The sequence below is a fragment of the Balaenoptera ricei genome, chromosome 16 (assembly GCF_028023285.1).
Source record: "Balaenoptera ricei isolate mBalRic1 chromosome 16, mBalRic1.hap2, whole genome shotgun sequence".
Classification (NCBI taxonomy): domain Eukaryota; kingdom Metazoa; phylum Chordata; class Mammalia; order Artiodactyla; family Balaenopteridae; genus Balaenoptera; species Balaenoptera ricei.
The window spans coordinates 19286802-19313961 of record NC_082654.1 but is presented as its reverse complement, the minus strand read 5'-3'; the positions used below and the strand labels follow the sequence as shown (position 1 = coordinate 19313961).

General features: G+C 33.0%; 1 protein-coding gene across 4 annotated transcripts in view; it reads left to right on the top strand.

Annotated features, from left to right (window-relative positions):
* The window catches only part of SHOC2 (SHOC2 leucine rich repeat scaffold protein), a 102520-nt gene that overhangs the window by 61746 nt on the left and 13614 nt on the right, over positions 1 to 27160 (top strand). For 3 of the 4 annotated variants that reach the window (XM_059901028.1, XM_059901027.1, XM_059901029.1), the window contains 2 exons: positions 11092 to 11229; positions 24735 to 24865. In XM_059901028.1, the coding sequence (XP_059757011.1) occupies positions 11092 to 11229; positions 24735 to 24865 (269 nt within the window). The remainder of the gene's footprint in view (positions 1 to 11091; positions 11230 to 24734; positions 24866 to 27160) is intronic. The other variant, XM_059901030.1, reaches the window with a different exon arrangement.

Sequence of the window (27160 nt, the reverse complement as noted above, 5' to 3'; positions counted from 1 at the left end):
TTTAAAAGTTATACATCTTTAATGCAATTTGACTTACTGCTGAAACTCATAACAAGAGAATTTACAATTCAAAATATATGCTAATTATCATGTTAAACTTTCATTTATATGTATTAGATCCACATTATTATAGATAAATATATTAGATTTATATTATGCATATTAAGTGCTTATTCTTCTCTATTGTTTTTATGAGTATACCACTTTCAATCATGCCATCCAGTTTGTGTTCAGCAGTATATTTGAGGAATGTGAGAAATTAGAAGTTTGTGAAACATAGCCTAGTATTTAGTTTAAGTAACATATTTGGAATTTAGCAGCTGTGCTGTTGCCTTTATAGGGAAATTATATTAAAATCTGAATACCTGTTTAAGCATTAATAGCATCTTTATTAATGCCATGTGATTTGATACTAATGATGCATATTCACATGGGTGAATACTGGCAGAAAGCAGTAAAAGGATACTGAAAGAAATACAAAGCGCCAGACATAATATATTAGAGAGCAGCCAAGAAAACTCTTCACTTGGTAATATTGATTTACTTTTTTCCTTTTGTACGATAAGTCATGGACAAATAAAGTAAATGTCCTATCTTTTTGTGTTAAATAGATAGATGGAAACCTTAGTCATTGCTTTTTTAGATTAGTGTTTCATTCTTCCTGCCCATACCTCCTTTCACCATTTTTAATCTTGAAAGAGACTCTTCACTGAACACCAAGGCACTCAAGAAATCATGTTTTCAGAGGGAAAACAGTAAATAACCACTCACTTACCCCATCCTTCCCTGCACTCCCCTTCCCCCCCCCCCCCACAACTGGCCCAGTTCCGTTGAGTTTCATGTTAGAGATGTGCTTTTGTAAATTTTTTTGGGTGGGCCTGAATAGATTAGAGTGAGGGTCATCAGGTTGTCAGTTTGAATAATTAATCACTTTACTTCAGGAAACTCTGAACAGTGAAGTTTTAAATGATTTTATTCTTCTAGAAAGAAAATGATTACTCTTTGAAACCAGAAATAAACTCCATCTTTGTCTCTTACTAATATTCCTACAACTTTTCCTTCATTGAATTAAAGGCTAGTTTAAGACTGCTTCTCTTTAAAGCTTCCTCCTATTTATTATTCTTTATAAAAACAGCTAAGTTAGAGGGAATCTTAAAAAAATCTATTTGTCTTATAGTGTATGTTCAATAAAATGCTACATCATTTATATTGTATACAATTTTGTGTAAATTTGTCTTAGGAGAATGATCTGCTATGTTATGTATGCTTTTTGAGAACCCAGATCATTTTTACTCATTAAAAAAAAACTCACAGCATTCAGATATATGAGAAATTAGAAACAGCAATTTTTTTAACCCATATGACTCATTAACATTTATTGAAAACAATCAATTTTCTACTGTATATACTATAGTACTGCAGTTATATTTTATGGCAAGTAATATATAATATATAATGAGTATGTATGTATAATCAATATACATAAAAATACTAAGAACAGAATCAGCATTTTTTTTTTAAAGTTGAAGGACCTTAGAGATCTTATTTAATTCCCTATTATGTAATTTTCTATGAATTTTTGCAGGTAATAAATGGTGGGTTTTCAGTAAATGTGGCTTGAAGTGAATTTAGTGAAGCCAAATACTATTACCCAATTTTTAATATTAACCCAAATTGTAACGCTTAGTTCCTAAAATTCTTGAAGTTCTCCTAGGACTGCCAGAGGTGCTGCAATTGCTTTCATGGTCCAGGTAACATTATTTAATGATCTCATTTGAGTGTTCTGTACAAGTGCTAATGGGTAACTTAGTTTGGCAGGAAAAAGAAATCAGGAAAGGGAGTTCATAGTTGTTAATAAATAACTTCTTTTCACTGGAAATCAGTAAGAAACCTTAGAGACCTAGAAATGAACTGTTAACTTAGTTTGATTGTTATCAAATTGTCAGGTGTTTCACTAAACAGCAGAAACCTGGAAAAGTTACTCTTATTGCTAAAGGAGGAGGTAAGAGAACAGAGAAAAAAACAGCACTTCAACCATCTTAGAAGGATCTGATAGAACCAGAGAATACATTTGACTTCCCACACTGCTAAGGTGTAGGGAGGAGGGCAATCATTGTACTCTAATGATAGCATGCTATCCATTCAAAGAATATAGACACTGTTGTCCATGTTGCTTAGTTACAGAAGCACTTGCTCAGAAGAACTACTAAAGTTTTCTTTGCGATGAAAGGGAGAATTAAGGCTTTAAGACAAATTTATGCAAATATAATAGTGTATATTCTGACCTAAGTCCCTAGATCTATTCAAGCTTGTGTAATAAGTATTTCCAGCCCTTGTTAATTATGTAGTTTTACAAATGTATTTTAGTAAGATTTGATGTGATTTTTATAGAGCTAAGCTCTGAACGTTTGAAAAGTAACCCTATAAGTTCAGGAACAAGAGTTATTTTAAAAATGTAAACGTCCTTGATGTGAGTCAAATGATAATACAGGGAAGGCCACAACTTATGAAATAAACCTAAATTATTTATTTACCTGTATTTGAGTGCCTTTTAATAGATATGTTTTAATAGGGCCTTTTTGTATGTTGCTAGGCTTAATTTACTAAAATTTAAAGATTTTTTGCATTTATATTCATCATGGATATTGATCTGTAATTTCTTTTTTTTCTTCTCTCTTTGTAATGGTTTGCTATCAGGGCAATGCTGGCTTCATATTGTGGAATGAGTTGGAAAGTGTTCCTGTTTTATGTTCTGGAAGAGTTTGTGAAGAATTAATATTGTGTCTTCAAACGTTTAGAAGAATTTATCAGTCTAGTAATCTGGGACTGGGGTTTTCTTGATAGGAAGGTTTTAAATGACTAATTTAATTAATAGGAAGTTATTTGGGTTTTCTGTTTCTTCTCGGTTGAACTTTGATTGTTTGAATCTGTCAAAGCATTTGTCTATTTTATTTGATCTGTTGAATTTTTTGGCATAAAGTTCATAATGGTTCTTTATTCTTCTTCTAAAGTTTGTAATATATATATTATCACATTCCTCTTTCATTCATTCCTGATAATTGGCTTTATTGGTCTTTTCAAAAAAACTGCTTTTGGTTTTATTATTTTTTAAATTATCGTCCTTTTTTTTTTGTTTTCTGCTCTTAACTATCTAGTTCCTTATTACTTTAGGTTTAATATGTCCTTTGTCTTCTGTCTTAAGTTGTTAGATTGATTTTGTATCTTTCTTCTTTGCATTATGTAAGGACATTGATAGCTATAAACCTCCCTCCAAGTACTATATTAGCAGCAGCACATAAATTTTGATATGTTGTATTTTCATTATTATTTAGTTCAAAGTATTTTCCAAATATCTCTTGTTATTTTCTAATCCATGGATTATTTAACAGTACATTGTTCAATTTCCAAGTATTTCAGAGATGCTTTCATATTTGCTTTTTCCTTTTTTTACTTTTTGGCTACACCATGCGGCTTGTGGGATCCTAGTTCCCTGACCAGGGATTGAACCTGCACCCTCAGCAATGAAAGTGTGGAGTCCTAACCACTGGGACTGCCAGGGAATTCCCTATTTTTTGTTACTGATTTATAAAATATAGTTTGTCTTGGTAAATGTTCTATATGCAGTTGAAAAGAAGGTACATTTTGCTGTTATTTTTGGAGCAAGGTCAAATTGGTTGATGATGTTATTAATTTCTTGTATACCCTTATCGATTTTCTGTCTACTTTTTTCTTCAGTTAGGAAGAAATGAGTGTTGAAATACCCAACTATAGTAGTAGATTTGTCTTTCTCCCATTAGTGCTATTATTTTTTGCTTCTTATATTTTGAAAGTTTGTTATTAGTTGTATATATACTTAGGATTTTTTTTTTCTGATGAGGCAGTTTATATCATGAAGCATCTGTCTTTATGGTAATATTTCTGGTAGTATCTCTTTTTCTAAATTCTGATTTTATTTGATATTGATATAGCCATATCTTTTTCCATCTTTTTACTTTTTGTGTCTTTATATGTATTTAAAATTGTTTCTTGTAGACATCATATGGTTAGGTCTTTTGTTTTATCCTGACAGTTTTTGCCTCAATTGAAGGGTTTAGACCATTTACATTTAATATAGTTATCAATATGATTGGTTTAAATTTATCAGCTGGCTGGCTATTTTCTATTTGTGCCATTTGTTTCCTTTTACCCCTCATTTCATGCCTTCTTTTGGATTATTTTTTTATAGATTCCACTCATCTCAACTGCTGCATATTAGTTATACATCTCTGATACCTTTTTTAAGTGTCTACTCTAATATTTACAGTATATATCATAACTTAATACAGTCTACGTTTATATAATATTATACCACTTTACATATATCCTAAGAACCTTACAACAGAACACTTCTTTTTCTCCTGTTCTTTGTGCCATTATTGTCATACAATATATGACAATATACATTAGTCATATATATTACGTTCTTCATATATTATAAATCCCGTAATAATATATTGCCATTTTTTTTACTTTAAAGTTTATCTTTTTTAAGCTTTCCATTTTGAACAAATTTTAGAGTTAAGGAAAAGTTGCGAAACAAATACTGAGGGTTCCTTGGTGAATCTTCCCCAAAACAATTATTACTATATTCTAATGATGATTTTTAAAAATTTCCCTTGTTCCTTTTGCATTTATTAATTGAAATCCTTCTATAAGGAGGAGCTGTCCTTTCTCTCCCATTTATTTATTTACTCAGTTATGTCAGTCTGGACTAATTTATTCTGTGGGTTCCAATCCAGTATTATTTTCATCAAATTTAAAAAACAGAGCATTAAGACCACCCAAGAAACTCTTCTTTCAATCACTATTCCCATCAAGGGTAACGCAGTATCTTGACTTCCACCAACATACACTAGTTTTTCTTGTTTTTTATAAGTGAAATTATTGCATATGTATACTTTTGTGTTTGACTCCTTCCACTTCACATTATTCATCATATTGGTGTATGTAGTTAGAGAATATTCCTTCTCATTCATTACTGCATAATATTTCATAGTGTGAATATACCATGATTTTATTTATTCATTCTATTGTTTTTGGTTGGACAATACCAAATGCTGGTGCAAACTCTCATTCATTACTGTGGGAATGCAAAGTGGTACAGACACTTTGGAAGACAGTGGCAGTTTCTTACAAAGCTAAACATAGTCTCACCATACAATCTATCAATCATGCTCCTATTTACTCAAATGAGTTGAAAACTTATGTCTATGCAAAAAACTGTGCACAAAATGTTTTTAGCTGTTCTATTCATAATTGTTAAAAATTGGAAGTAACCAAGATGTCCTTCAGTAAATGAGTGAATAGTAAACTAGTACACCCATACAATGGAATATTTGTTCAGTGGTAAAAAAGAAATGAACTATCAAGCTACAGAAAGACATGGAGGGACCTTAAATGCATATTGCTAAATGAAAGAAGTCAATCTGGAAAAGCTACATATTATATGATTCCAACTATACAACATTCTGGAAAAGGCAAAAGTAAAAGCTCGATGGTTGCCAAGGGCCCCAGGAGAGAGATGGATCAATGAGTAGTGAAGCACAGGGGATTTTTAGAGCAGTGAAACTTCTGTATGATACTGTGATGATGGATACATGATATTATGCACTTATCAAAACCTATAGAACTGGACAACACAAAGAGTGGGTGGCGATGTAAAACATGGACTTCTAGTTAATAATAATAATGTATAAATGTTGGTTCATCAACTGTAACAAATGCACCACCTAATGCAGGATGTTAATAATAGTGGAAACTGGGGAGAGGTGGGGTATGTGGGAACTCTGTACTTTATGTGCAGTTTTTCTGTAAACCTGAAACTGCTCTAAAAACAAACAAAAAAAACTACTCTTACTACCCTCACCACTACCTCCTTAGTCAAAGCTGGAGTCCTTACCTTAGCCCACAAGACCCTGACTCCGAGCTACTTCATCTCCTATCACTTTCTTCCTTACTCATTATTCCAGCCACATTGGCTTTCTGTTGTGTTTTGAACTACTCTCTTGCCTCAGAGTCTTTGTGTTTGCTGTTCACTCAGCTTCCCCCAGATATTTCCATTGTTTCTTTCTTCTCCCATTATTCAGGTGTACACTCAAATGCTACTCCATTGGGGTTACTTTCCCTTTCTACTTACTATTAATACCTCTAATCTCCCCTTCCCCCCATCACATTCTTTTATCCTGCTTTATTTTCCTTTATAGCTTTTATATGTCCTCACCTTGGTTATATATTATTTGTTTGTTTTTTCCATATTAAAATATAAGTTCCATGAAGGCAGGAATTTTATCTCTTTTTTCCCTATTGTATCTTCAGTCCCTAGAATAGTGCCTAGTACATGGTAGGTGCTTAATAAGTATTTGTAGAATGGATCAATGAATGAAGTCTGTGTTCTCTCTGTAGGCAAATCTATGTAGGAAGTCAAACTTAAAAGATTGCTTACCAAGTATGGAATATGAGTCATAAGATGCATCGTATTAATGGCTCATGTCATCAATATGATAACATGATGTGTTCATTTTCACTAAAAGATACATCTGCTCCACAGACAGGAAACTTCTATTTATGGGTCAAAAAATGCTCTTCCATATACAGTGTAGGAGAGACTGCTAGTATTTACCTCTTGAATCTCCCTTTTTTTTTCTCTTTGGATTAAAAAGTGTACAAAAACAAGGAAAAATCACAAAATACAAATATATAAAGTAGAAAATAAAAACCACTCTTAAACCCAGCCAGAGACAAGTCACTGTTAAGACCTTGATTATTGTCCTTTAGAACCATCTGAGATGAACTTATATTTTGTTAATAATATTTGGATCATATAGTAAAATAAATGTTTAAAGTACTAACTAACTGGACAGAGTATAGAAATAGTAAATAGTGTGAAAGTAGTTTATGAACTCCTTAATATTTAATATTCTGTCTTTTGTGATTTGTAACACAAGCTCTTATCCTGGCACAGTATTGTCTAGTGCAGAATTTATAATATATTCAGAGTTTTCAAATGTTTCTGATTATTTGAATATGAACAAGAAAAGCTTGGGCAGTTACGAGTGTTTGTTCTAAATAAGAGAGATCTTAAACTCCTTTTTTTTCTCCCCACACTAAAAATGTTTTGTCAGTTGCATTTAATAGGACATTTTGGATTAGTTTCGAAAATATTTTAGATTTTCCTGGAAACTATCTTTTATTAATTATAAACTTCCCTGAAGTTTTTTAGATCGTTTTCATTGGACTGAAGAAAATTCAAAGTTCCTAAGAGAAAATGTTTTGCATGGGTCCTTTAAAATGTATATGTGGATTTGGGGGAAAATCTAAAATAAGTTTCAAATTTAACTCAATAATATGTATAATTTACTTGTGAGTTTATTGTATTTCATGGACTAAAATAAAATTTAAAAATCATGTTCCTTTTGTGTGCTGATGCTGTTAAAAAATAAAATCACATTTCCTGAGTTTTAAGCATTTTCATAACTTTTCGTAATTACTAGATTGTGAGAAAGAAGTATTAGTGTTATTAGATGACACTCTTCTTAATGTATCAGTGTTAACATGATTTCCTGACTTTGCAGAGTGTTGTATTGCTGGAGGATAATTTTCTGGAGAGAATATATACTCAAAATAATTCAGTTATTATATGGTGACTTATATAAATCAAAAAGGATTTAGGATTTAACTTAATTTGAGTCTAGATAATTATATTCTCTGCTTTTTAAAAACACTTAATTTTTAGTTTAATATTAGATAGTCATATGTAAGTTCCTGTCCTAAGATATTGGTAATTCATCTGCTTCTGTGTTCAGAGGTGCCAAACTGGCATCCTGAACCCTGGAAAAAAGCCCACAGATATGTTCGATAACACAGTGTTTTGTTCTGTTTCAACCTAAAAATTAGTTGTTAGTATTTGAACATTAGAAGATTTTATATGAAAATATGAATTTCCAGCTTCTTTTGACAAGCATGAGAATTGGACAATATTGAGCTTTCTCGTCCCAACATTGCAGTGATTCTCAACCAGGGGCAGTTTTGGCAGTGTTACAAAAAAGGACATTTGTCAATGTCTAGAGATAGTTTTGATTGTCATGACTTGGTGGGGAGGTGCTATTAGCATCTTATGGATAAAGGCCAGGGATGCTGCTTATGCACAGGACAGCCTCCTACAGCAAAGAATTATCTGGTCCAAAATATTTCAGTATTGAGGTTGAGAAGTCCTGTAGTGTAGCAATAATTGACCTGAGTTGAATCATATCTGTTCTGAATAGGCTGAAGTTAGCCACGGTCTCCTCCCAACTTGCTTTATTTACTTGCTGGGACTCTATACACTTTTGAATTTGTGCATATTCCTTTAAAGTAGTGGGAGTTACTTTCATGGGAACTGAAACATCTTCAAGTATTATTAGAAAAGTTGCGGCGAATACAAAAAACATTTATTACTTCTGGCCTGAAGAGTATTAGAATCCAAGTTTTATTTTCCCCGGTTATCATCATTTATTCTTTCAGTTGAACATTGTTCTATGTACTAAGCACTATACTAGATATGGAGGAGATGAGCAGCTGCTTACACTTTAAGGATTATTATGTCTTGGAGAATTGTTCTGTTTATCATTATGTAATGCTTTCTATATCTCTGATAATTTTCCTTGCTTTGAAGTTGACTTTGTCTGAAATCTATGTAGCTACTTCAGCTTTCTTTTGATTAACATTAGCATTGTATTTCTTTCTCCATCCCTTTATTTTTAATCCACCTGTGTCTGTAAAGTAGGTTTTTCGAAGACAATACTATTTAGTTGGGTCTCGTTTTTTAATCCACTCTGTTAGTCTCTTGTCTTTTATTTTGTGCATTCACATTCACATTTAAAGTATTTATTGATTTAGTTGGATTTTTTTAATTAATTTTTATTGGAGTATAGTTGCTTTGTAATATCAACTATATTTGGAACTGTTTTCTATTAGTTGAACTTGTTCTTTTTTTTTTGTCTTTCACCATTTTTCTGCATTATCTCAGTTTAATTGAGCATTTTGTATTATTTCATTTTCTCTCCTTAACATATCATTTATACTTGTTTTAATTTTTTTTGTTTGTTTGTATGTATGTATGTATGTGTGTGATTGCCCTGGAGTTTGCAGTATGGATTTACAGCTAACATAAGTCCACCTTCAAATAACACTGTACCATTCAGGGGTAGTGTGGGTGCCTTATAACAGAATATTCACAATTCCTCCCTCCTGTCCCTTGTAACACTGCTGTCATTCATTTCATTTATCCTTAATCTATAATCACTTGCTATATTGTTGCTGTTAATACTTTGAACAAATTGTTATCTGTTATATCAATTAAGAATAAGAAAATAAAAGATTTTATTTTGTCTTTATTTATTATTTCTCTAAAGTTCTTCCTTTCTTTATGTAGATTAAGTTTCTGACCTATATCATTTTCCTTCTTTCTGAAGAACTTATTTTAATATTTCTTGCAAGACAGGTCTACTGGCAGCAAATTCCCTCAATATCTGTTTGTCTGAGAAAGGCTTTATTTCTCCTTTGCTTTGAAGGATAATTTCATTGGATATAGACTTTTAGGTTGGTGATTTTTTTTTTTCTCTCAACACTTGAAATATTTCATTCCGTTCTCTTCTTGCTTGCATGGTTACTGAAGAGAAGCCCAATGTGTTCTTATCCTTATTCCTATATAGGTAAGGTTTTTTTTTTCCCCCCCCCCTCTATCTTCTTTCAGAAATTTCTCTTTGCCTTTGATTATCTGTATATTATTTTGAATATGATATGCCTAGGTGAAAATAGGAGGGGACTTTTATCTTCACCCTGAGAACCTGGGGTGGGCCTCCTGGAGGTAAAGCACAAGGATTCCAATTTCTCCACATCCTTGCCAACATTTGTTTTGTTTGTTTGTTTGTTTTGTTTTTTTTGTTTGTTTTTGATTATAGCCATCTTCATGGGTATGAAGTGGTATCTCATCGTATTGATTTGCATTTTTTAATGATAAGTGATGTTGAGCATCTTTTCATGTGTTTATTGGCCATTTGCATATCTTTGGAGAAATGTCTGTTCCAGTTCTTTGTCCACTTTTAAATTGGGTGGTTTGTTTTTTTGTTGTTGAATTATGGGAGTTCTTTATACATTCTGGATATTAATCCCTTAGCAGATATGTGATTTGTAAATATTTCCTCCTGTTCTGTGGGTTGTCTTTTCATTCTCTTGATAGTGTCCTTTGATACACATAAGTTTTAAATTTTGATGAAACCCATTTTACTTTCTCTTTTGTTGCTTATGTTTGTAATATGTGGCTTAATAATATGCCCTACACCCATTTTTCAGTTTTATGCACTTCATTTGCTTATCTTACTTTTTCAGTATTTCCAACCTCTGCCAAAAAAAAAAAAGGGAAATCATGAGAGAGCCAATATAACTTTTATAAATAAGTTTATGAAGACAGAAAAACACTAAGAATAATCTGAATTGCCAAATACAGTCCTTTCAACCAGAATGAGGAGGAAAAATACCTTATTTTCTATCCTTTTGGAGTACTATTAAATTGAGAAGCAGTTTTGATTTATAAATCTCAATTTACATATTTATATAACATCAGAACATATGCTTATTTGAAAGCATACATATTTTGAGGTAAAGGTGACCCTCAAATTAAACTCAAAATGTATCTGATATTATTGTGTTGAATTTGGTTTAAAAAATTAGTAAGCTCTTTTTGAAGTATGGAATATACAAATGTAAATGTGGTTAAATTGGTTACTTAAGTTAAAAAAATATATAATATTGGTTGGTAATGATTTACAACCACATTTTAACATTATCAGATGTCATTTTCCTTTTTTCTTTAGGTATAATTGACATATAACCTTATATTAGCTTCATAATTCAATATTTGTAAAATGTCATGTTCAAATAACAGCTTCAGATTTTGTGTTTGACTTTTACTTTTTCAGAAAAAGTATAGTTATGATATAGAAAATGTTTTTTCTTTCATTATTTAATATATTCTTTAAAAATTCTTATTAAATTTTTATGTTGGTCAATTTACAGGTGAATTATGTAACCTCATTACGCTGGATGTAGCTCACAATCAACTTGAACACCTTCCAAAGGAGATTGGAAACTGCACACAGATAACCAACCTTGACTTGCAGCACAATGAATTGCTAGACCTCCCAGATACTATAGGTATGAGAGGAGAAAGAAGATACTGTTCATCATTTATAGCTACTTGGACATTAAAATCCATTTTGATAATAAAAAATTAAAATTCAACATTGTCAAAGTGGTAAAACTTCTAAAAGACAGTATTTTAAAATCATTTTTTATTTCCATTTCCAGGCAAAGAAAATAACTAAATTTTAGGAAATGATCTCAATTAAATTGTAAAGAAGATAGAATATTGAGTAATATGTATATGTTCTATAACTCTGCTTAAATTGCAGAATGGGTGCATTTTCTGTTTTTGCTTATTTCAGAATGTTGCATGCTCTTATATAGGGTGTGGTCCCTTCTTTGCTAAAATAGACCACACTGAAAAATAAAATCATTGCTGTTTAGTTTTTAAAACATGGCCAATGTATTTTAAAGTTTGTTCATCTTATTATTGAGGGACTAAAAGATGTCTCAGAGTGCAGAATGTGTTTTGAAAGTGCATAGCCAGAGAACAGAAAGTTGGATTGCACTTACCCTGATGTGTTCCATATTTATATATTCTTGTTTCTTTTTCTAAATGACCCCAAATTTATACAAACAGTAGAGGGAATTTTTACATTAAAAAAAATTACTCTGTACTAAGTTTATATAATTTTGGTAATGAATATTTACAAGGTTCTCTTACTAAATCATTTGAGGCCTATGATAATGTTATCTTTCTCCAGAAGGATTTTTGTTTGCTTCTCTCAGGTACCTAGGGTGACCACTTTATTCCATCTGTGTTCTAAGGTTTGTGATTTTTCTGGTCCCCCCCAAATGATTCAGAGGCAAGCTGCAGACTAATTGGAGGGTTGTTTTAATTCCGGTTTACCCCTTGTACTAGGGTGCAGCCCTGTAGGGTCCCAGTTGATATTGATTACTAGACTCCCCACCCTTGGCAGGCTCTAGATTTTGACTCTTGGCGGAAACATGCCTTAGCCTTTCAGCTGCATCTTCTAGTTAGGAAAGCACTCTCAGGACAAAATCTTCTCCAGTGTTTTGCTTGTTTCTGGGTTCCCACCTGGTTTCCAGCCTGGTTACTAGTCATTATCTTGTTAGCTTTCTGATTTTTGTTTTAGAAGTGTTTTTAGTTTTCTTCAGTGGGAGGGTTGCTTGAATTATCTAGTCTACCACTACTTGAAACAGAAGCAGTTGTTATGGAATTTTTTAATAAGTTACAATAGACTGTCTTTGGTTACATGACACCTGTTCACAGAAGAGTAATCTGAGACTTCTTCAGGATATAATAGCTGGCCATTAGAACCTATATCTTTCTGATTCTTGTCCCCTACAGTCTAGAACAGACAGAAAAATACCAAATAAATACAAAATAAATGGAAAAAAAAGTCATGGGAGACAGGACTAGAAGTTCTAGAAAGAGAATAGAGTAAGACAATGAAGAAGCTATAAAATATAATTTAATAATATTTCCCTGAACTTGACAAAAACCCAGATAATAAGATTGAAATTGCTTACCAAGAAGAAATAATGAAAAAACATACATTCTGGTAGAAGTTTTAAAAATTAGATTTACTTAATTATTTTTAATAAACAGTATATTCATACATAATGTTATAAAACCTGTCTTTGTCTAGTTTCAGTTTCAGGGTAATCCTGGCCGTATATAATAAGTTGGGAAGTACTCCCTTCTCTTCAATTTTTGCTACAGTTTGTATAAAATTGACATATTTCTTCCTTTAATATTTGATAAAATTAATTGGTAAAGCCACCTGGGTCAGGATTTTTCTTTGTTGGAATGTTTTTGAAAACAATTTCAATTTCTTTGATAGACATAGGGCTATTTAGGTTATCACTTTCTTCTTCTTGAGAAAACTTGGTCATTTGCGTCTTTCAGAGAATGTGTCCATTTCGTTTAAGTTGTCACATTTAATGAGCAGAAAATTGTTCATAATATTCCCTTATTATTTCAATATCTATAGAATCTGTGGTAATGCCATTTCTCTCATTCCTGATATTGGTAATTTATGTCTTCTCTCTTTTTTTTTTCCCTGATCAGTCTGGTTAGAGGTTTATCAATTTTATCAGTTTTATTGATTGTCTCAAAGTATTGATTTTTCTCTATTCTTTCCTTGGTTTTTGTTTCATTGATTTCCACTTTGACCTTTCTTCTTCCCTTTCATCTGCTTACTTTGAGTTTTATTTGTTCTTTTTCTAGTTTCTTATGGCGGAAGATTGAGATTATTGATTTGAGACCTTTCTTCTCATATAGGCATTTAGTGCTATAAATTTTGCCTTACATACTGCTTTAACAACATCCCACAAATTCTGACATCTTGTGTTTTCTTTTTTGTTTTGTTCAAAATACTTTCTAATTTACCCTTTTGTTTTCTGTGATCTGTGTGTTATTTATTTTTTTTTTAAAGCTTTTATTATTTATTTATTTATTTATTTTTTGGCTGTGTTGGGTCTTCGTTTCTGTGCGAGGGCTTTCTCTAGTTGTGGCAAGTGGGGGCCACTCTTCATCGCAGTGCGCGGGCCTCTCACTATCGTGGCCTCTCTCGTTGCGGAGCACAGGCTCCAGTCGCGCAGGCTCAGTAGTTGTGGCTCACGGGCTTAGTTGCTCCGCGGCATGTGGGATCTTCCCAGACCAGGGCTTGAACCCGTGTCCCCTGCATTAGCAGGCAGATTCTCAACCGCTGCGCCACCAGGGAAGCCCCCACTGTGTGTTATTTAAAAGTATGTTACTTAGTTCCCAACATCTGACAGTTTTCCAAGGGTTTTTCTGTTATTGATTTCTAATTTAATTCCATTGTGGTCAAGAACATACTTTGTGTGACTTGAATCATTTAAATGTATTGAGACTTATTTTATGGCTCAGTGTATGGTCTATCTTGATAAGTATTCCATGTACAATTGAATGTGTATTCTATTTTTGTTGAGTAGAGTAATGTAGATGAGGCAATCAGTGAATTTATTCTACTACTTGCCCTTTTTGGTCTCTTTTCCTCCCAATTTTTATTAGCTTTATTGTTAGGACATGCAACATTTATGGTATGTCTTGTTATGCCAGTCTGTATTTTTGTTTTAGTCATAATGTTCATCAACAATGCTGTTGCCATAATTGCCCAAGTCATTTCTTGGTTGGCTGAAGTCAATCTTGTAGTAGTTTTCTCAGAAATGGTTCATGAACACTAGTTCCCTAGTTCTTGTATGTTTGTAACCTTTATACTTAAAGAACAGTTTGATGGATATAAAAATCACTGGGTTCAACTACTTTTCCTTGAGCATTTTAGGAGAACTAGGAGGTAGCTCTGTTGTCTTCTGGAATTGAATATAAAAAAAGTATGAGGCCAGTCTAATTTTTTTTTTCCATTATAAGTGACTTAATCTTTGTGCCTGGCCACCCAAAGTGTTCTTTATTTCTAAAGTTCAAGAACTGTGTTATATCCAGGGCCCATTTCCCTGGGATACTCTGAGCCAGTTCAACATATAGGTTTAATCTTTATTTCAGTATAGTTTTCTTAAATTACATATTGACATATTTACTTTGTGTTGTATGTTCTTACATTGAAATATGTCTAAATTTGCTTATTTTGAACAACCAACTAATTTTAATAGTAAAGGAGAAAAGAAAGAATAATGCATTTTAACATGATCACTTTTCGGTGGAATGAAACATGAAAGCACTTTAGAAAAGGAACTTCTTTTATAAAATTAAAGGCTTGCTCAGTCTTAGAAAAGTAAAGGTTGTTTACTCTAGCAAATCAGACAGGGGAACTGAAATTAAAGATGCTTGAAATGTTATAAAATTATGTCCTTATCACTCTCATTGAGGGATAATTATTGTATATTTCTTAGGATATTATAGATGCATATACTTTATTGTTCCTTGAGCATATCAGCCAAGTTCTAGCCTCAGGGTCTTTGTACTTCTCAGTTTCTCTGCTTAGAACTCTTTTCTCCTGAATATACACATAATTTCCTCTACTCTTTCAACTGATCATATGGATATATAGAGTTCTATAAAGGGCATGGTCATCAGTCAGCCCTGTTTTTACTCTCAAATAATCTAACAATATTTTGTTGTTTAATATTTTATGCATGTGTCTGTTTCCCTGTCGTGTTAAATAACAATCAAAGAGGGATGCAATTAAAGTACTAAAATGAATAGTCTTGGCAAACAGAGATAGCATAGGTAGTGGAGGATGGTAAAATCATCCAGTTAGTAAGACTAGGGTCCTATGGATTCACTTCCTCTGACAAAGGGTAACTTCTCCATGTATCCTTCGTTCTCCTGGCTTTCTTAATTTTACATTTCTTTTCTCTCTTCTATCAGAAGTAATTCTTCTGTATTTCAAGTGTGTTTATTAATATGAAAACATTTGACTTCATTATTAATCTCTACTAGTTGACATGTTATCTCAGAATAACACAAGTGCCTCACTTCTAGCACATTCTACATGGTCAGATTACAAATATATATTGGAAATCAATGAGAACTGAAACATTAACAGTAATAAAAATTTAAATATCTCATTTATTTTTATATGCTTTGATAGTTGTCAGCAAACAAATACAGCTGCCATTCCAAGTAATAGAAAAGTGAATAAGTATTGTTGAAAGTTTTTATAATATTGTAGTTATTTATCATATACCGTGTTTATTAAAATAATTCTTTTGCCTTTCTCCATCCCTCTCATCCCCCATATTTTGACTGTATAGCAAAAGGTTGAGATTTGGTGAGAAATCGGAACATTTGGGTCTTGGTCTGTTACAAATCTCAGCAGTCATAATTTACCTTTGAGATTCTCCTTCTCATTTATTGGAGAAGAGCAATTCACCCCAAACCGTCAGTGGCAAACTTTTAGAATATAGTTCTCCTGATACTTTTCTTCTTTTTTCTGGTCTACTTCTTGAAAAGTATAACTTAAAATGAAAAACAACAACAAAAAATAACACCTATCCTGGAGAGTTGATGCTAGTCCCACAGAAGTTGCCCTGCTCTTTTCCCTGGTCTAAAGAAACTAGCCCGAAACTCACAATTGAAAAATCACATCTTCTATCTATCGCCTTACAATCACTTTTCCAAAAATCACTTTAATTCTTTGCCTTTTCTTTTTCTTGTAAGTAGACCCAGATATTTTAAACCCGCTCTTTATTTAACACGAATACTCCTAGAGTAGTTATCACTCTTTGGCAGCACGCACTGCCATTTACTTCCAGGCTGAGCAGTGCCAGGATCACTGACAAATCAGGATGTGAAGAAGAGGCAGAAGGAAATGGGAAGAGGGGCAGCTGGTTGCCGTTAAGTAAAAGAGTGCATAAAAACATATTTAGAGTTTCTCTGATTTAACCATTAATCTGCCCTGTTGAAGAGTATAAAGTATATTCTCTTCATGTAAATATTTTCTAATTCAAGAATCAGCTGTAAACTAAAGAAAATGTTAAGATTCATTATAGAAGTCGTTTTGTTTCAAGCTATGAACCTGATAGCTTGAAGCCTTCTGAGGTCTCAGGTGGTTTTATGAAATCAGGGAGAGGAGGGTCTGAAGTAGGAAAAAATATTTTATTTTCTATATCTTTTCAGAATGAGAGAAATAAGCAACAAGTCCTTGCCTTCAAGGCTGGAGCACAGAACAATTCACAGAGGTCTGTTTGTTGCAGTGGTCTCTGAAGAAATGTTACAGTAATTATGGTTATATCAACAAGCAGAGTTTTAGTGATTCAATTTTAGGTAATTACAGTGCTGCTTACATATAACAACTTTACTAGTTTGTTTTTTTTTTAATGGTGGCATTCTTTTGAGTTTTTGACTTTTAAGAATTTTTGTATAACCTTTCAGTTTATTTTCAGTTTCTCAGTTTAATGTTTCTGGAAAAAATTGTACCTTTGACATTATTTCATCATTAGAACTTGTGTGCCTTTTCTACTGATTTTTTGCTACTTTGTTAAAATAAGATAAAGACTATTTGAGGTAGAGTCTTACTCAAAAGTTACACTAAATTAACCTAAAAATGCTGATTATATTTGCTGAAATTGAAAGCATCTAATTTTAACTCATAGCCATTTGATGTTTCCATATTTTAAAAATCTGACAGCATAAGAAAGCAAGCTGTCAGAGCAGAACACAGAGCAACTTACAGTCAAAATTAAGCACTTAGAAAACTGAGTGCCAGTGATTGGCAGTGATCAGCCTACATTTATACACAGAAGCTCGGCAATGTTGATTTTATTTCTTAGTCACAATGGCTCAATATTAAAGCAAGCTATGGCTTGATTTCTAGGTTGCAGTTTAGTTTGTGGTTAAAACCACTTATTGAAAGAGGTTAGAGTTGAAACCACTGCAGGGGGTGAATCACAGTAAATGCCAGACTTCTGACGTCAAGTTTTCTTCTGGCATAAGAAAGCATTGATATTTTATCCTTACTTTTTTTCACCTCTTTTGTTTTGCTGAGATTAACGGACTTTGACAAAATGTGGATGACTCTTTGAACATGCCATGCTCTCAAGAAAGTGACAAGTGCTTTGCAAATGTTAGTTTCTTCATCAGCATAGCATATTCTCATAGGTTACAATTTTTAAAGTTCATTCTCTTCTACCCCACCTTCCCCTCCCCCCAAAAAAAGGAGAAAAGAAAAAAAAAAAGTTTAGGAAAGTTGGAGGTATCATTTTTGTTTAAATAACCACTAGTTTTGGTACTAGATAATTTCATGTGGCATTTTCACTACTTCGTTTTCATTTTGTAATTTTTATTTATTTTTAAATTTAAAATTTTTTTTATTTTTTAGTTTTTTTGGCTGTGCCGCACGGCATGAGGGATCTTAGTTTCCTGACCAGGGATCAAACCTGTGCCCCCTGCAGTGGAAGCACCGAGTCCTAACCACTGGACCACCAGGGAATTCCCCATTTTGTAACTTTTAACTTCTAGAAACCTGTTCTGACTTTAAAACTGAGAAGCTTATTTTGCTTTTGGAAGAGAAATTTCAGGAATGTGGTTCTATTTACTGGGTTTGTGAGCTGATAAACATTTAGAATTTGGTTACCATACTAATCTTTGTTACCAGAGAAAGTTTTTGGGTTTCATTGAGAATAAAAATTGGTTAAAATATTGTATTCACCTACTTTTCTACTGTAAACAGTTATTGAGGCATGTCGGTGGAGCAAAATTATGGGGACTTTCCGCTATTAATAAGCCCTTTCCTCTTGCAGATTTCATAGACCCCTTGGTAAAAGCTGCTGCCATTTTATTACAATGGAACAACTTTCTTTCATAGGGAAAGCAGTGGTATGAAGGAGAGAAAGAGATTAGCTTCTTTACTTCCAGTTCTTTTTTAAGATTTGAGCATCTTTTATCTTCAACTTTGTGTAGCAAATTAAAATTTTATCAGAAGATTTTGACATTCTTTGTAGTCAGACATTATCACTGCTTGCAGGAATATTTCCACCTTTACCAGCCTTGTAGCTATAGTGGCCATGGGCATGGGATAGACAAGGGATAAAATATTGATACCTTCCCTCCCTCCCCATTTTGAAAGGATATGAGTAAATGGCCGCTGTCCTTCAATTTTGGTGGGAATGAAATCGATATAGCCTAGTGGCACTGTCTATCAAGATTTAAAATATCTATATCTTTTGATACATCAGAAATATTTTCACATGTACGCACAGATATGTATTAGAATGTTCATTATAGAATTCCTTTTTAAAAATTAGAAACAAATGCTGTCAATTGGGGAATGATTAGATAATGGTACACATCGTAGAATACAATGGTTAAATAAAATGAAGTATATCTGAATTTACTCACCAGAAAATATTTCTGTGACCTGTTATATAGGGTGAAAAGTACGTAAAATGATCCCATTTATGTAAAACTAAACACGGAAACATTTTTAAAAAATCCTGTATTTATGTATGTGTAAGTAAATGCTTACAGAAAGATCTCAATAGGTACATACTATACTACAAACCATGGTTCTCTGGGGGAAGAGAGTAAGTTGCATTTATATATTTTGTAATTAAAAAATTATTTGGTGGGATGGGAGGAGTGCAAAGAGTTGGAAATGATTAGTTCGTTCTCTGATATCTAAAAATGGGCTGCTTAGACATTGGGTGTCTCAGAAAAAATTATTGCAAATATTTGCAGAAGAACTAATTTGTACTCAGACCAGACAAATCTGATATGTATTTTAAAACCATGTCCAGTTAACATCTGTGTTTCATAGGCTATTTTATAAGATGAGAATGGGTCAAAGAAAAAATCTTTTTATGAACCTTCCATATAATTTTAAGTTTTTGCATCTTGTTCCTAATGGAAAGGAGGACAAATAGTGAAATATTTTAGCTTCTATAATTATTAAGAAAGTATGAATGAATGCCTGCTGTTTGCTTAGCACTGAAACAAATTCTGTGTGGCGATAGAAGTACATAGCAACCTCCCTTAAAGGATTTTCAGTCTTTTGGGGGAGGTAACTAACCCATGAAACAACTAACAACATAAGACCAAATGTAAGTAAATGCCAATGTATGATGAAAACAATGTGTGGCCATGAGTCCAGTTTATAGGGAGATCAATAAGGTCTTCATAGAATGGCCAGAGGAAGCTTCATGAACAAATATGCTGGACTCAGTATGGAATAAAAATGCATTCCATGAGCACAACAAGGACAGTCAAACAGCGTGGAAGCAAGAATGAACATATCATGCTTCTGTGTCAGGAGGAAACAAGCTCACTGGAGCAGAGTCGATGAAATTCACGAAAAATGATTACTTGATAAGGAGCCAACTGAGTTTGATTCTGGCTCTGCTGTTAAGTCACTTCGCATATCTTATGCTAAAGTCCGTGCTGAGTACTCTCAGATGGCTCTTATTGCTGGTTCTTGGGTATCTTTCTTATCTCTTGTCTTTTTTATCAGAATGGCTATCTAAAACTTCAAACTACCGAGCTCTGTTTTTGCACAGCTTAGCTCATATCCTCACTGTATGGAGAAAACGAGCCTCACAATGTAAAGTGTCCAAACATCTTGGTCTACATTAGTATAAAACTTCTCCAAAATGTAAAATATTCATTCAATAAAAGGCTGGTATAAAGATATCACAATTTTTAAAAGTAAAATGACTTTAGAATTATAGACTTTTTCTTTATCAAAAGGGTGTTTTAAAATTACAAAATTATAGAAAATTAGGGAAATTATAGACAAGTTGACAGAAAAAAATTTAATCTTCTATAATTCTATCATGCAGAGATAACTGTTAGTTTTGATGTGTTTTTCCCCACTCTTTTTGCATGCATGTGTTTTTTACAATGTTGAGATAATACAAAACACATGATTTTGTTATCTGGCTTTTTTCATTTAATATCATAACTTAGTCTTTCACATCTTAAAGATTTTTGTAGCATAATTTTAATAGGTACAGAATGTAACAGAATATAGAAATACCATAGAATAAAATCATGTTTTGAAGATCTATTAGGTATCAGTCATTGTGCTAAGTATCTTACACACATTGTATTTAATCCTTAGAGTAACCCTGTCGGATAGGTGGCATTTTCCCCACTTTATGAGTGAGGAGATAGACTCTGTTAAATAACTTGCCCAGGATCACATAGATAATATAATATCCTTTGTTTTTTCTATTACACTGTGGTGCCTTCAATTTAAATAATTATTCATCTATTCTTGAACATATAGGTTGTCCCCATTTTTTGCTGTTAGAAACATGACTATAATTAACATACTTCATCATAAAGCAGATTATTTTTTGCCAACCCAACTTCTAAGTAACATTTGTATCATATTCAATGTCACAGTGTATTGACAACAATAGTAAATATTATTCTTACCCTTATTTCTGATCTCTAAATTCTCTGGAGCTTTGGAAAGTGACCTAACCCTCTGCTTGTTTGTTTTTTCTCCCCTTCCAAATTTGACACATCTCACTGGAGTGTCATCAGAAAGATACTAGTGAAGCATCCTTAGTTAATTTAGGAAACACTTTAAAGGCTAAATTAACTTGTCTTTGCTAAGTCATAGTTTTTATTGTTGCTTTTTAATTCAGTTTTCTGCCTGTTGGAATCTTAATTAATCATAACTAGCAAACTCTCGGCCCACTTTCCAAGCACTGTTATAAGAAAGTAATATAAATTGAGCATAGCATACCTCTGTAATAGTTCTAATTGCAGGAATTGAAATGGTTGCTAAAGTTTTTTTCGCATTATAGTTGGCTAGACTTATGGCATAGAATTATCATAGTATTTTTTAAAATATTTACTTATTTGGCTGCACCCGGGTCTTCGTTGTGGCATGTGGGATCTTTAGTTGCGGCATGTGGGATCTTTAGTTGTGGCATGCAGGATCTAGTTCCCTGACCAGGGATCGAACATGGACCCCCTGCACTGGGAGCGCAGAGTCTTAACCACTGGACCACCACGGAAGTCCCCAGAATATTTTTGATAGCAATACTAACTCTTGAAAATGTAAAGGGTAAAAATTAGCTCCATTTAGCCATTTCTTAGAACCTTGATCACTGTTTTCTTCAGCAAAAGGGAAGGATGAAAATGAGTATAACAGGATAAGGAATATGAGGCATGGTGACTGCCCTCCTAGGTTTTAAGGCTTAACTTATTCTATAAGCTAATATATATTTTCTGTAAATATTGGAGTAATGTTAGACATACCTAAGAAAATTAATCATACAACAACTTTTTGAAAAATGGTCAAAGCAAAAAGAAAGAAATGGACAAACATCAGAAAGTTGCTGAAAGTTGAAAGGCATCAAAATATTTATCTCCAAAAAGTTAAGTGTGACACAGGCATCCACTTCTATACAGGCATACCTTGGAGACATTACAGATTCCATCCCAGACCAGCACAACAAAGCGAATATCACAATAAAGCATCACACAAATTTTTTGTTTCCCAGTGCATATAAAAGTTATGTTCATACAGTACTGTAGTCTATTAAGTGTGCAATAGCATTATGTCTAAAAAATGTACAAACCTTAATTAAAAATAGTTTATTGATAAAAAGTACTAACCATCATCTGAGCCTTAAGGGTCTTGCCTTGGTCCTCATGGCTGCTGACTAATCAGGGTGGTGGCTGCTGAAGGTTAGGTGGATGTGGCAGTTTCTTAAATCAAACCACATAAAGTTTGCTGCATTGACTGACTTTTCCTTTCCTGCAGCATGTAATGGTATGTAATAGCATTTTACCCACAATAGAGCTTCTTTCAAAATTGGAGTCTGTTCTCTCAAACCCCTGCCGCTGCTTTATCAAAGAAAGCTTATGTAATATTCTAAATCCTTTGTTGTCATTTCAGCAATCTTCACAGCATCTTTACCAAGAGTAGGTTCCACCTCCAGAAACCACTTTCTTTGTTCATCTGTAAGAAGCAGTGCCTCATCTGTTAAAAGTTTTATCATAAGATTGCAGCAATTCAGTCACATCTTCAGGCTCCACTTCTAATTCTAGAAGTCTAGAGAGTCAGCCTGTCTGAAGCTTTGAAGCCAAGCATTGAAGCCAAGCATAGACTTCTCTATAGCTGTGAAAGTTCTAAATGGCATCTTCAATATAAGACTGTTTTGTCTACATTGAAAACCTTGTTTAGTGTAGCCGCCTTCATTAATTATCTTAGCTGCGTCTTCTGGATGACTTGCTACAGCTTCTACATAAGCACTTGCTGCTTCACCTTGTACTTTTATGTATGGAGAGCCATCCCTTTTCTTAAACCTAATGAACCAACCTCAGTTAGTTTCTAACTTTTCTTCTGCAGCTTTCTCACCTCTCTCAGCCTTCATAGAATTGAACAGAGTTAGGGCCTTGCTCTGAATTAGGCTTTGGCTTAAGGGAATGTAGTGGCTGGTTTGATCTTCTATCTGGGCCACTAAAACGTTCTTTACTTCAGCAATAAGACTGTTTTCCTTTTCTATCATTCACGTGTTCACTACAGTAGCTCTTTTAATTTCCTTCAAGAACTTTTCCTTTGCATTCACAACTTGACTGACTGGCTCAAGAGGCCTAGCTTTCAACCTAGCTGTCCACATGCCTTTCTCACTAAGCTTAATCATTTCTAGCTTTTTATTTAAAGTGCAAGACATGCGACTCTAACGTTCACTTGGTTAGAGGTCACTGTAGGGTTATTATTGGCCTAACTTCAATATTGTTGTATCTCAGGGGAGAGGGAGAGAGACAGGGAAGCAGCTGGTCAGTGGAGCAGACAGAATACACACAGCATTTATCAATTAAGTTCACCGTCTTAAATGGGTGCAGTTCGTGGCACCCCAAAACAATTACACTAGTAACATCAAAGATCACTGGTCATAGATCACCATAACAAGTATAATAATAATGGAAAAGTTTGAAATATAGCAAAAATTACTAAAATGTGACACAGAGACATTAAGTGAGCAAATGATGTTGGAAAAATGGCACCAATAGACTTGTTCAATGCACGGTTGCCACAGACCTTCAATACGTAAAGTTGCAGTATCTGTGAAGCACAATAAAGAAATTACAGTAAAATGAAGTATGCCTATAATTTCTAATACTGATAATACTGTTTAATTTAAAACTAGAGGCTACATTTAACATTTTAACCTAGCCCAACTAAAAATGTTATAGCAACAATTGCAATGTGGAATCAGAAAAGAAATTAACCAGTCATGGCAAAGAAATACACTGAACTAAATTCTCATTACTCTTATCTTTTTTGCTATCAAAATGAACTTATTTTCTGATGTACATTGTTTGGGGAATTAAATTTGATTTAAACCTTCTATGATAGCAGATATCATCATATTCATCCATGTAGCTTACATGTAGCTTGCCATGGGTCTTGGCAATAAAAGTAGAAAATGTCTGTTTTTCTGCTTTGCTTATTTTAGGTATTCAATAGTGGCTAATATGCTCAAGCTGGATATGTTTAGATAATAAGACTATAACTTTCACTTTTGTTTGTAAAAAATTATTTTGAGAAATTTTTTTACCATCAGGTCAACTTTTTAGAGAAATTTTGGAATGTTTATATTTAAATTCATGGAAAATATTGAACCTTTCTGATCTCACAAAATAATTGTGCATCTTATATTTTAAATAATACTGTTTTAGAAATTTGGAAGTTTTTTCTTCAAAATTACATGTACATTTTTATATATAGCTACTTGTTCTATATTGGATCACCATCACACAGATACAAATGGGATTAACTATTATAAATTTAAAGTATTTACTACTTTGATATTATTCAATTAGGCCTTATCTAAAGGTTAATTTTTTATTAAAGTGTGACAATACTTTCCAATAATTGATTTTAAAGATTGACTTATAGCTGTGCATTTCATTATTTCTCTGAGAGGGCAAAAAAGTGGTTTCAATTTCATCCTAATTGACAGAGTGTAGTGTGCAGTTTCTTGGTACAAAAAGTTAAGGATCTTGCTGAAATAGTGCTTCAGAGTAATTCATAAATACTGGTTGATAGCCTGGGACAGTGACAGGCTCATCGGATTTAAAAAAATTCCATTTTTTTGTGTGTTCACAGGAAACCTGTCCAGTTTAAGTCGTCTTGGTCTGAGATACAACAGACTGTCAGCAATACCCAGATCATTGGCAAAATGCAGTGCACTTGAAGAATTAAATTTAGAGAACAATAACATTTCTACTTTACCAGAGGTAAGAGGTGGATTACAGTAAACTCTTGAAACAAGTCTGCAAGATAATGAAGGGAAAACTAGTCAATCTTTACAGCTGGGTAAATAATATGATGATTGAAATTGCTTAAATAATGGGTATGCTATGGACATACAGCCCACCACTAAGATAAAAATTCCAAAAAAGAAAGAGTAGATATGATTACAGGAACAGAAAGGAAGGTGGAAAATCAGTGTGCTACTTTCTGCTTCATCACCATATAAATCTTTCTCATGTCATTTGGGACTTGACAGTAAAAGCCATTAAGGAGAAGTTGTATGGCTGGTTTTAAAACTCAGCTTCCCCACCCAGTTCAGTTATAAAAGAAAAAAGATATTGTAGAAAGATGATAAAAGAATGACTACATAGAATACACTACTTATTATCCAGGTTAATATGAGCTGCAACATGCCTGTGACCCAAATTATTATCCTGCTTATACAATAACATTAAAGCCTGTTTAGCATATACCAGTCACCAGAATCTGCTATTTTTTTAACACATTATTTTTAATTTGGGTTTTGTTGGTTCTGTTAGAAAAATATTTTCACTTCTTTTGCCTAGAGATTAATTGGGCAAGATGCAATATTCTTTTTTAAATTGTCTTTCTCAACTTTATTATTTTTTACTCTTGCCATTTCTTCTTTTGCTACCTGCTGTTTTAGCATACCCAACAACTAGTAAGTTTGCTTGTAGTTATTCAAGCATAATATCTTACTGTAGTATTCTAACAAGCAAAAGAATGGAATTGTGGAGTTATGGATTGATTGAACTTTGCAAAGTCTTTTTTTTCTAATAATTAAAACTATATAAGTAACCCTATTATGTTTAGATTATTACTCATTTTCCCAGCTCTGTGTGTGTGTGTGTGTGTGTATGTGTATTTGAATTAAGAACAAAGGTGCTTTGGATGAATGTTTTTCAGATATATGCTTTGATTTATAATGAACAATTTGAGTAGGTGAGGCTCTAGGTTTGTAGCAATTAGTTTATCAAATAAATTTTTTTAATTGATTTGTTTCTTAGGCATACAAAGATAAAGTAGCACCTATTAATTTGGTTCCTATTAATCTAGATGCTTGCGTTTTCAGAAAAAACTTGGTCAGAGTACAAAAATGAGTTTCCCAGGATTGTAGTTTCTAGTCTGGACCAGTTCACTAAAACTACTATGACAGTATATCACCTGTGGCAAAAGAGTACTATTGTTAGTAGTAGTTTAAGTGGGATAAGGATTAGAATCCACAGATTGTAGATATCGCCCTGACAGCTAGACTGTTTGGATTTTTTAATTTCTGTGATGGTGGTAATTTACAGGCATCAGAATGGGTGAGGTTCTACTGTTTAACGTCATCCTCTTTCTAACAGTGATTCATATCCATAATAAGGGAATAATTAGCATATTAATTAGAACTTGTTGGGATTATTTTAGGATGTGATTTGTGAGCTTAAGTAAGACTGACTGCTTTTACAATGTCAATATGCCTAAATATAAAGGCTGGGTGTATATCAGTTTCACCAAGTGAGAAATTTTAACATTTATTTACATATCCAGTCTTACTGTCACTGAAGGGAAACATAATTATTGGAAACCTCTTAGGATAAAGACGTGTGCTAATAAGTACATTCATATATAATATTTTGTTACTGAAATAAGTCAGGATTTATTTTTGATAAGAGAATTATAAAGAAGACAGCTCTGTTCAGTCTGGCTGTGGAAGAAAGGGTGTACGTGTATTTAAACAGGCCCGTTTTCAGATAGAGAAGCTATGGGGGAAATCCTTGATTGGCCTTGTTCAAATATTGGAAAATATTAAGTTTTATTTAAAAGTAGTCTATGTGCTTTGGAAGTAGTGTATTCTTAATGCAAATGTGTAATTATCTGCATTTATAATCACAATAAGAAAAATAATAAAATCCATTAAACAGCACTTAGACGTTCAAGCTGGCAAGAAAAATCAGGAAAGTGGTTTTCACTGGGGGCTCATTATATTGCTGAAATCAGACCTGGCAAAATGACTATATACTTTTCCATTTGAAGACTGTCTGAAAATGGACTAGTTTTAATGTAGACATAAACACAAAAGGAGAAGGAACTTAATGAATTTAAGCACATATACTCAAGGCATAAGGCTAGGAGCTCTACATGTATTATACCATTTAAATCTTCACTATAATCCTACTAGTTATTGGGATAGTCTCATCAAATAGGGAAATAAGACTTAAGAGAAGTCACATTTTTGGCCAAATTTGTCACGCTTAAATACTTTTTCTGGAAAT